The sequence below is a fragment of the Bufo bufo genome, chromosome 4 (genome assembly GCF_905171765.1).
Source record: "Bufo bufo chromosome 4, aBufBuf1.1, whole genome shotgun sequence".
Taxonomy (NCBI): Eukaryota; Metazoa; Chordata; class Amphibia; order Anura; family Bufonidae; genus Bufo; species Bufo bufo.
The window spans coordinates 397,203,862-397,216,028 of record NC_053392.1 but is presented as its reverse complement, the minus strand read 5'-3'; the positions used below and the strand labels follow the sequence as shown (position 1 = coordinate 397,216,028).

Here is a 12,167-nt window from a genome sequence, read left to right as displayed (position 1 = left end):
ACAAATATACATTTCTGACATTCAAAAACAAAACAAAAACAAATCAGTGACCAATATAGCCACCTTTCTTTGCAAGGACACTCAAAAGCCTGCCATCCATGGATTATGTCAGTGTTTTGATCTGTTCACCATCAACATTGCGTGCAGCAGCAACCACAGCCTCCCAGACACTGTTCAGAGAGGTGTACTGTTTTCCCTCCTTGTAAATCTCACATTTGATGATGGACCACAGGTTCTCAATGGGGTTCAGATCAGGTGAACAAGGAGGCCATGTCATTAGATTTTCTTCTTTTATACCCTTTCTTGCCAGCCACGTTGTGGAGTACTTGGACGCGTGTGATGGAGCATTGTCCTGCATGAAAATCATGTTTTTCTTGAAGGATGCAGACTTCTTCCTGTACCACTGCTTGAAGAAGGTGTCTTCCAGAAACTGGCAGTAGGACTGGGAGTTGAGCTTGACTCCATCCTCAACCCGAAAATGCCCCACAAGCTCATCTTTGATGATACCAGCCCAAACTAGTACTCCACCTCCACCTTGCTGGCGTCTGAGTCGGACTGGAGCTCTCTGCCCTTTACCAATCCAGCCACAGGCTCATCCATCTGGCCCATCAAGACTCACTCTCATTTCATCAGTCCATAAAACCTTAGAAAAATCAGTCTTGAGATATTTCTTGTCCCAGTCTTGACGTTTCAGCTTGTGTGTCTTGTTCAGTGGTGGTTGTCTTTCAGCCTTTCTTACCTTGGCCATGTCTCTGAGTATTGCACACCTTGTGCTTTTGGGCACTCCAGTGATGTTGCAGCTCTGAAATATGGCCAAACTGGTGGCAAGTGGCATCTTGGCAGCTGCACGCTTGACTTTTCTCAGTTCATGGGCAGTTATTTTGCGCCTTTGTTTTTCCACACGCTTCTTGCGACCCTGTTGACTATTTTGAATGAAACGCTTGATTGTTCGATGATCACGCTTCAGAAGCTTTGCAATTTTAAGAGTGTTGCATCCCTCTGCAAGATATCTCACTATTTTTGACTTTTCTGAGCCTGTCAAGTCCTTCTTTTGACCCATTTTGCCAAAGGAAAGGAAGTTGCCTAATAATTATGCACACCTAATATAGGGTGTTGATGTCATTAGACCACACCCCTTCTCATTACAGAGATGCACATCACCTAATATGCTTAATTGGTAGTAGGCTTTCGAGCCTATACAGCTTGGAGTAAGACAACATGCATAAAGAGGATGATGTGGTCAAAATACTCATTTGCCTAATAATTCTGCACGCAGTGTATATTAATTATGAACCCTTTCATGACCAAAGGTCTGTGTTTCAGGAAACATTGATTTTGTATGATGTGGGCATATTGTAGCATGGGACAATGGCACTGGACAAGGCTTTTTTATTTTTATTTATTTATTTTTTATAAAGGATGCGTGATAAATGTGTAGCAGGAGTGGAGCTTTTAATATTTTATTATTTCCTTTATGTTATGTTTTAATTTTTTAGAAGTGAGCTTCCACATTGTTTACATCAGCAGTCAAACTTCTAACTTAAAGTGTAACTACACTTAAAAAAAAAAAAAAAGAAGACTAAAGTGCTCACACAGTGCTGTCTTTCCTCGCTGCTGAAAATGGACTGGAGACTATCTCATTGACTTTCTATTGAACCCCTCTTCAATAGTAAGGAGGGAGCACATATTTGAGCGCTTCTATCTCCTTGATTTAGCAATTGGTGGTGGTCTCAGCACTAGGACCCCACCCAAACAAAACCTTAGATATCTCAATATGTCATATAATTTTCTTTTAAGTTAGTTACACTTTAAATATACAGGTTGCAGAAAAGATTCTAAGTTACGTAGCCAATATTTTCTAAAGTACAAAGATTCCAAACACATGTATTTTTCCAAAATGTATCACTAGCACAGCCCTCCAAAAAGTCTGCATAAAACAAAACATAAATATCTCAAAAACTGATCATAATTTAGTTGCCTGCCATTTTACAATACAGGTGTTATGAACAGAGGTGTGAACCCACTGTACCAACTTTGGGTTAATCCTAATGGCATTGTCCTAGCAGTCCCCCTGGTATTCACCCATTAAACCCTATACAGGGACCTGAACTTTGCTTCAGAGAACCAACCAGGCTACTACCTCTTAGAGTAGTCCCGATGTAGTTGGCAGCTGACTCACGGAATCAAAGACACCAGTCAGGGCTGGCGGGATTAGTGCATGTCCGTGAAACAGGCTCAAGGACAAAGCAGGATGCAAAGGGGCAATTCTGTAAACGGGCTAGGGTCAGAACAGGTGGGGTGGAACACAATCCATAGTCAGGGAAATGTTCGGTACACGGGTAGTCAGGCACATAACTGAACTTTCACTTGGTAAACTAGTGACTAGGACCCTAAAGCTCAAGTTCCTAAAGCTTAAGGACCTTAAAAACAGCCAGCTATAGGTTGGTGGAGAATTTGGATGTGAGCGTGCTGGCCCTTTAAATGGCCAAGAGCAAGCAGACGCACCCTAAGGGTACCAGTAGGTTTAACAGGAGAATGCAGGTCACTGTCTGCAGCCGGCGCTTGGGAACACCAACCAGAGGGAAAGGCAGGACAGCGTCAAGACAAAAAGCCAGAGTCTGGGTGAGTAGTGTGGTAACCGTAGGGAGAAGTTGTGGAGTGGCAGAGGATGGCAGCACAAGAGGTTCTACATTTCATTGTGGTCTTGCATGTGTTGATAATGAGACGGCTACCAATTCTGCACAGTAAAGAGTAATCTCTACAGAATGAAATGTTAACCTATTGTAACTGCACAACAGCCCAAACAAAAATTGTAATGACAGAGAAAAGTCTTCATTGAGTTTGATTTTGCCCCCTATTGGCATCAATGGTAACTGAAGCATGGATTTAAAGGGCTTCTGTCACCCCCCCCCCATTGTGGAATTTTCATTAGCCGACATTAGCTATTTGCTAATGTCAGCTGAGTGCAATCATACATGTCCTACCTTTGTCTGTGGCCAATTTCTTGTAAAAATAATACTTTTATCATATGCAAATTTCTTCACTACCAGCAAGTTGGGCGTGTACTTGCTGGTAGCCGCCGCATCTGCCGCTTCTAGACACGCCCCATCTCCTCTTGATAGACAGGGCCAGCGAGCGCTCTCCTCCTCCCGCTGGCCCCGTCTGCTGCTGAATTCCCGCACCTGCGCCGTAACGTTCCTTGATTGGCGTAGGCGTACTAAGTAAAGGACGCACGCTTGCCAGCTCCTTCCTCAGTGCGCCTGCGCCGATTACGTCACACTACACCCGGAAGAGAAGACTGCCGACATCAGCGATAATCGGCAGTCTTCTCTTCCGGGTGTAGTGTGACGTAATCGGCGCAGGCGCACTGAGGAAGGAGCTGGCAAGCGCGCGTTACGGCGCAGGCGCGGGAATTCAGCAGCAGACACGCCAGCGGGAGGAGGAGAGCGCTCGCTGGCCCTGTCTATCAAGAGGAGATGGGGAGTGTCTAGAAGTGGCAGATGCGGCGGCTACCAGCAAGTACACGCCCAACTTGCTGGTATTGAAGAAATTTGCATATGATAAAAGTATGATTTTTACAAGAAATAAGCCACAGACAAAAGGTAGGACATGTATGATTGCACTCAGCTGACATTAGCAAATAGCTAATGTCGGCTAATGAAAATTGCACAATGGGGGTGACAGAAGCCCTTTAAAAATTATGCAAATTTTTATTTTCTTAAGCTACTTTCACACTTGCGGCAGGACGGATCCGACAGGCTGTTCATCCTGTCGGATCCGTCCTTCCGCTATTTCGCCGTGCCGCCGCTCCGTCCCCATTGACTATAATAGGGATAGGGGTGGAGCTCCGGTGCAGCACGGCAGTGCACGGCGAAAGGCCGCCGGACTAAAAGTCCTGCATGTCCGACTTTTTAGTCCGGCGGCCTCTCACAGCAAACTGCCATACTGCGCCGGAGCTCCGCCCCGTCCCTATTATAGTCAATGGGGACGGAGCAGCGGTCCGGCGGCAGGGCAAAATAGCGGAAGGACAGATCCGACAGGGTGAACAGCCTGTCGGATCCGTCCTGCCGCAAGTGTGAAAGTACCCTTAGTTGTCCAACATAAATTTTACAGTCCCCAAAGACATGGCCGATGATGTTTTGGAAGAATATTTAATCATGAAGAAACTTGTAGAATAAGGAATGGGATCATGAGCATGCTGACTGATGTGGCACGATCTGCCATAATCTTTTATTACACAAAATGAGTGTCAGGAAAAACTGGTCTTTAAAAACAAAGTAGATGTTAATCAGAATTTTTTATATAAATCAAACTTGTACGTCAAACTGCTTACCTGGAGAAGTTAAGGAAGTGAACATGTCGGGTAAATAAATACGGTTGCTCAGCTGTGCTGATATTTTTTATCAATTCCATCTGCAAGAACAGAAACAGATGTCAGAAATATGACTAAAAAGCTGTTGCAAACATGGAAAACGCAGTGCTTCATAGGCAGGATTGTTGGTAAACGGTTGAGGTTAAAGGGCATCTGTCAGCAGATTTGTACCTATGAAACTGGCTGACCTGTTACATGTGGACTTGGCAGCTGAAGGCATCTGTGTTGGTCCCATGTGTGGCTGCATTGCAGAGAAAAATTAAGTTTTAATTAGGGATCGACCGATATTGATTTTTTAGGGCCGATACCGATACCGATAATTTGTCAACTTTCAGGCCGATAGCCGATAATTTATACCGATATTCTGGGTATTTTTATTTTTGAGGAAAAAAAAAAAATTTCCCACACAAATCTGCTGAAAATTAATGTTTATTGTTAACGTGTATTATTATTTTATTTTTTTTGTAAATCTTTTTCATTTATACTTAATATTTTTGTGTTTTTTTTTTTTTTACTAACTTTTAGCCCCCTTAGGGACTAGAACCCTTGTCCCATTCACCCTGATAGATCTCTATCAGAGTGAATAGGATCTCGCACTCTCCCTGCTGCCCTGTGCTCTGTGCACACAGCAGCATGGAGCTGACAATGGCAGCCAGGGCTTCAATAGCGTCCTGGCTGCCATGGTAACCGATCGGAGCCCCAGGCTTACACTGCTGGGGCTCCGATCGGAGGAGCAGGGGAGAGGGGATCCTGTGGCCACTGCCACCAATGATTAGAACTGGGGGGGGGGCGCACTGCGCCACCAATGTTTTTACTATTGGGATGGGGGTGGGGGGCGCACTGCGCCACCAATGACTAATACTAGGGGGCTTGGGGGTGGGGGGCGCACTGCGCCACCAATGACTAATACTAGGGGGCTTGGGGGGGGGGGGGGGGCGCACTGCGCCACCAATGTTTTTACTATTGGGGTGGGGGGCGCACTGCTTGAGGGGGGGGGAGCGCACTGCGCCACCAATGAAGATACCTCTCTTTCACATACAGGAGGCGGGAGCTGGCTGCAGAATCACATAGCCGGCTCCCGACCTCTATGAGCGGTAGCTGCTATCCGCGGCACCTAAGAGGTTAACTACTGCAGACCGCAGCTGCCGTTCATAGAGGTCGGGAGCCGGCTATGTGATTCTGCAGCCAGCTCCCGCCTCCTGTATTTGAATTAATGAAAGACTCATCTTCATTGGTGGCGCAGCGGCCACAGCCCCTCCCCTCCTCTTGTCTTCCGTCCTGTCATTGGCGGCAGCGGCAGCAGCATCACAGGGGGAGGAGACACTGCTTCCTTCTCCCCTGTGCTGCGGAGGGAACACAGAACGCGCTGAGAGCAGCGCGTTTTGTGTTCCCAATACGTTATCGGTATATCGGCAAAATAGATGCCGATACCGATAACGTTCAAAATCCTCAATATCGGCCGATAATATCGGCCAAACCGATAATCGGTCGATCCCTAGTTTTAATATATGCAAATGAGCTTCGAGGAGCAACAGGGGCATTGCCATTACTCCTAGAGGCTCAGCTCTCACTGTAATGGCTGCGCCCTCCACACTTCAACTGACAGGGCCTTGTCAATCAAAGTACAGAGGGTGCAGCAGGAGCTGACGGCTCCTTATCGCTTATCTTATAAATACTCATTATATGTCAATTCTTAGGCCTCTTTCACACGAGCGAGGTTTCCGTGCAGGTGCGATGCATGATGTGAACGCATAGCGCCCGCATTGAATCCTGACCCATTCATTTCAATGGGTCTGTGTACATGAGTGTTTTTTTCACGCATCAGTTCTGCGTTGCGTGAAAAACGCAGCATGTTCTATATACTGCGTTTTTGATGCAGCCCTGGCCTCATAGAAGTAAATGGGGTTTCAGTGAAAAACTTATTGCATCCGTAACAAAGTGCAGATGCAATGGGTTTTTCACTGATGGTTGCTAAGAGATGCTGTTTGTAAAGCTTCAGTTATTAAGCACGCGGGAGAAAAACGCATCAAAACGCCTTGCACCAGCGCAGAAAAAACTGAACAACTGAACGCAATCTCAGACAAAACTGACTGAACTTGCTTGCAAAATGGTGCAAATTTAACTGAACGCATCCGGACCTAATCCATCACGCTCGTGTGAAAGAGGCTTAAAGGGAACCTGTCATGTGGATATTTGATTATAATCTAACTAATTATATACAATCATTAACTACTAAAAAGTGTCTTAGATGTATTCACTTACTGGTGTGACAGATGGTTACCTCATAATATACACACAAAGATGCCACATGCCGCATGCTAATGAGCTGATTTGAGTCCAGCGTGATGTCAGTGAGTCCAGCGTTGTTTTCATTCAGAGCTATAGCCATTCCCCTGTCCACCTGCTGCTGATTCATATGGAAAATAACTGTCAATCAGCAGCAGGTAGGCAGGAAGAGTCAGGAGCTCATGAATATTCAGGACTCATCATTATGAGCTGGAGATTTTCAATACAAGATGTTGGCAGATTGACTGGGTCAATTAAAGAAAGTGACCCAGCATTTTGCTAAGAGAATGAGTCACTTATTTATGTTGCCCTTAGTTAGGACACCATAAAACTGGTGACAGGTTCCCTTTAAATAAGTGTTTTGAGCTTTTAATAATTTAGAGATAAGGGTCATTAGATGAACGGCACAAAGAGAAAGTATGATTCTCACTGCTAGGCAAAGGGTAAAGTTAGAGATGTGTGAATTTTATTCTATTTTTTTTGTATCTCTAGGACTGTAACTGGTTAATCTTAAGTTGTTACAAACTTCTTATCTCAGGAGCCTCCCCCCTCCCCTTTCTGCTGTTAGTCGAGCTCTGTCTATGCAATGCTATGAGGAGAAGGGCAGAGGGCAGAGAACTGCTGTGGGCAGTGTGAAAGGATGCCAAATCAAATACCTTGGCTGGATGAATATGATATACACATATTACTCACTGCCTATAGAAGAATGCCTCTTTGAAGTGTCATATATGACGTGGGCAGTATTATTGTTAGGATAGATGCCATTACAAAATGGCGACGATAACCAGATGTTTACATTAGTTCACATTCCAAAGTAATGCACAGTGCGCAGATGCTAGAGATCTCCTCTTCTCTTATCTCTTCTTCCTTTTGAGCCAATGAAATAATGCCTGGGCCTCAGAAAGTACTGCCCTTTTCTGAAGATGTATATACCGCTTACTTTCTGTAATAAAGTAGAGATTGCATTGACCATCTACACTCACCTAAAGAATTATTAGGAACACCTGTTCTATTTCTCATTAATGCAATTATCTAGTCAACCAATCACATGGCAGCTGCTTCAATACATTTAGGGGAGTGGTCCTGGTCAAGACAATCTCCTGAACTCCAAACTGAATGTCAGAATGGGAAAGAAAGGTGATTTAAGCAATTTTGAGTGTGGCATGGTTGTTGGTGCCAGATGGGCCGGTCTGAGTATTTCACAATCTGCTCAGTTACTGGGATTTTCACGCACAACCATTTCTAGGGTTTACAAAGAATGGTGTGAAAAGGGAAAAACATCCAGTATGCGGCAGTCCTGTGGGCAAAAATGCCTTGTGGATGCTAGAGGTCAGAGGAGAATGGGCCGACTGATTCAAGCTGATAGAAGAGCAACGTTGACTGAAATAACCACTCGTTACAACCGAGGTATGCAGCAAAGCATTTGTGAAGCCACAACACGCACAACCTTGAGGCGGATGGGCTACAACAGCAGAAGACCCCACCGGGTACCACTCATCTCCACTACAAATAGGAAAAAGAGGCTACAATTTGCACGAGCTCCACCAAAATTGGACTGTGTAAGACTGGAAAAATGTTGCCTGGTCTGATGAGTCTCGATTTCTGTTGAGACATTCAAATGGTAGAGTCCGAATTTGGCGTAAACAGAATGAGAACATGTATCCATCCTCTGATGGCTACTTCCAGCAGGATAATGCACCATGTCACAAAGCTCGAATCATTTTAAATTGGTTTCTTGAACATGACAATGAGTTCACTGTACTAAAATGGCCCCCACAGTCACCAGATCTCAACCCAATAGAGCATCTTTGGGATGTGGTGGAACGGGAGCTTAGTGCCCTGGATGTGCATCTCTCAAATCTCCATCAACTGCAAGATGCTATCCTATCAATATGGCCAACATTTCTAAAGAATGCTTTTAGCACCTTGTTGAATCAATGCCGCGTAGAATTAAGGCAGTTCTGAAGGCAAAAGGGGGTCCAACACCGTATTAGTATGGTGTTCCTAATAATTCTTTAGGTGAGTGTATGTGTCAGCGTCTAGTCTCTCAGCCACGTGTGGATATTAACCCCTGGGGGGTACTTTGATTCGGAGCACCAGAGTGTATCTTAAAGGCTTTAATTAAAAGCCGCTTTATCAGTAACCCTTTATGACAAAGCTGCTGAATATTTTTAATAAAGACCAAATTAAAAAAGTATTTTAAGCACAAAATTTGTAAAATGCAATTCTTTAAAAAATTGCCCCAAAAGGTATACATAGCCTTTAAGAACTTGGGGAGTTTTTTTCAAGACTGGGTCCCCTTTGGTGTAAAGTGAGATGGGACTAATTATATAAGAGGCACTTTTTAATAGTGAATATCTTTGGCACTTTGTAGGTCAGAAAGTCAAACCTATGCCAGCTAGGAGCCGGAATAGACTTAAGATACAATTTACACAACTTTCTGCCATAATTATAATAAATTTGCCAGGTTGCACAAATGATGCATGCACCAAAATCTGCAACTTTTTTTAGGCCAGTTTTCTAGCATAAAGAATATAATAAATCTCCCCCTAAGAGGTGACAAGGCACAATACCCTTAAAGGGCTTATCCAATTACTCCAACAGCCCCCCCCCCACACAATGTGCTAGGTACCTCACAGGTAATATACTTACCCCGCTCCCTGCACCGCTCTTGGTCCCCGCACCACCGCTGCTGCTTCTCCCTGTACATGGATGAAAACATTCAGTGTCGGAGGAGCAGCCAATGGCGGGCGGGGACAGGGGCAAGCCTCCCTAGAGTCACTCGCTTTACCCTAGGTTTATAAAAGTAGGGTAAGTTCTGTGGATCTACTGTGCAGAAGATAATCTTCTCAGGTTGCAATGGAGAATCAGAACAGAAAAGGTAGCTGAGAAGTAACGTGGCACAAAGGGGACACCAGCATCAGAAATCTTCTTTTAACAGCGCCTCAACTGCTGCAAATAAACAACTATTGACTTAACCCCTTAAGGACCGGGCTCATTTTCACTTTCAGGACCAGGCCATTTTTTGCAAATCTGACCAGTGTCACTTTATGTGGTGATAACTTTAACCCCTTAAGGACTCAGCCCTATTTCACCTTAAGGACTTGGCCATTTTTTGCAAATCTGACCAGTGTCACTTTAAGTGCTGATAACTTTAAAACGCTTTGACTTATCCAGGCCGTTCTGAGATTGTTTTTTCGTCACATATTGTACTTCATGACACTACTAAAATTGGGTCAAAAAAGTAAAATTTTTTGCATAAAAAAATACCATATTTACCAAAAAATTTAAAAAATTTGCAAATTTCAAAGTTTCAGTTTCTCTACTTCTGTAACACATAGTAATACCCCCCAAAATTTTGATGACTTTACATTCCCCATATGTCTACTTCATGTTTGTAGCATTTTGGGATTGATATTTTATTTTTTGGGGATGTTACAAGGCTTAGAAGTTTAGAAGCAAATCTTGAAATTTTTCAGAAATTTACAAAAACCAAATTTTTAGGGACCACTACAGGTCTGAAGTCACTTTGCGAGGCTTACATAATAGAAACCGCCCAAAAATGACCCCATTCTATGAACTACACCCCTCAAGGTATTCAAAACTGATTTTACAAGCTTTGTTAACCCTTTAGGTATTGCACAAGAGTTATTGGCAAATGGGGATGAAATTTGAGAATTTCATTTTTTTTGCCTAATTTTACATTTTAACCCATTTTTTCCACTAACAAAGCAAGGGTTAACAGCTAAACAAGACTGTATCTTTATTGCCCTGACTCTGCCGTTTACAGAAACACCCCATATGTGGCCGTAAACTACTGTACGGGCACACAGTAGGGCGTAGAGTGAAAGGTGCCCGTTTGGTTTTTGGAGGGCTGATTTTGCTGGACTGTTTTTTTGACACCATGTCCCATTTGAAGCCCCCTGATGCACCCCTAGAGTAGAAACTCCATAAAAGTGACCCCATCTAAGAAACTACACCCCTCAAGGTATTCAAAACTGATTTTACAAACTTTGTTAACCCTTTAGGTGTTGCACAAGAGTTATTGGCAAATGGGGATGAAATTTGAGAATTTCATTTTTTTGCCTAATTTTCCATTTTAACCCATTTTTTTCCACTAACAAAGCAAGGGTTAACAGCCAAACAAGACTGTATCTTTATTGCCCTGACTCTGCCGTTTACAGAAACACCCCATATGTGGCCGTAAACTACTGTACGGCCACACAGTGGGGCGTAGAGTGAAAGGTGCGCCGTATGGTTTTTGGAAGGCAGATTTTGCTGGACTGTTTTTTTGACACCATGTCCCATTTGAAGCCCCCCTGATGCACCCCTAGAGTAGAAACTCCATAAAAGTGACCCCATCTAAGAAACTACACCCCTCAAGGTATTCAAAACTGATTTTACAAACTTTGTTAACCCTTTAGGTGTTGCACAAGATTTAATGGAAAATAGAGATACAATTTCAAAATTTCACTTTTTTGGCAGATTTTCCATTTTAATATTTTTTTTCCAGTTACAAAGCAAGGGTTAACAGCCAAACAAAACTCAATATTTATGGCCCTGATTCTGTAGTTTACAGAAACAACCCATATGTGTTCGTAAACCGCTGTACGGGCACACAGCAGGGTGCAGAAGGAAAGGAATGCCATACGGTTTTTGGAAGGCAGATTTTGCTGGACTGGTTTTTTTGACACCATGTCCCATTTGAAGCCCCCCTGATGCACCCCTAGAGTAGAAACTCCAAAAAAGTGACCCCATTTTAGAAAGTACGGAATAAGGTGGCAGCTTTGTTGGTACTAGTTTAGGGTACATATGATTTTTGGTTGCTCTATATTACACTTTTTGTGCGGCAAGGTAACAAGAAATAGCTTTTTTGGCACGTTTTTTTTTTTTTGTTATTTACAACATTCATCTGACAGGTTAGATCATGTGGTAATTTTATAGAGCAGGTTGTCGCGGACGCGGCGATACCTAATATGTATACAATTTTTTTTATTTATGTAAGTTTTATACAATAACTTCATTTTTAAAACCAAAAAAAGTTTTAGTGTCTCCATAGTCAAGAGCCATAGTTTTTTCAGTTTTTGGGCGATTATCTTGAGTAGGGTCTCATTTTTTGCGGGATGAGATGACGGTTTGATTGGCACTATTTTGGGGTGCATATGACTTTTTGATCGCTTGCTATTACACTTTTTGTGACGTAAGATGACAAAAAATGGCTTTTTTTACACCATTTTTATTTTTTACGGTGGTCACCTGAGGGGTTAGATCATGTGATATTTTTATAGAGCCGGTCGATACGGACGCGGCGATACCTAATATGTATACTTTATTTTTATTTATGTAAGTTTTACACAATGATTTCATTTTTGAAACAAAAAAAAAATCATGTTTTAGTGTTTCTTTAGTCTGAGAGCCATAGTTTTTTCAGTTTTTGGGCGATTATCTTGGGTAGGGTATGATTTTTGCGGGATGAGATGACGGTTTGATTGGTACTATTTTGGCGTAC

The 12,167-nt window shown here is 43.2% G+C and overlaps 1 protein-coding gene across 1 annotated transcript in view; it reads right to left on the bottom strand.

The window, feature by feature from the left end:
• The window catches only part of UST (uronyl 2-sulfotransferase), a 528,102-nt gene that overhangs the window by 144,861 nt on the left and 371,074 nt on the right, over positions 1-12,167 (bottom strand). The window contains exon 4 of the mRNA XM_040429265.1: positions 4,334-4,413. Within this exon, the coding sequence (XP_040285199.1) occupies positions 4,334-4,413 (80 nt within the window). The remainder of the gene's footprint in view (positions 1-4,333; positions 4,414-12,167) is intronic.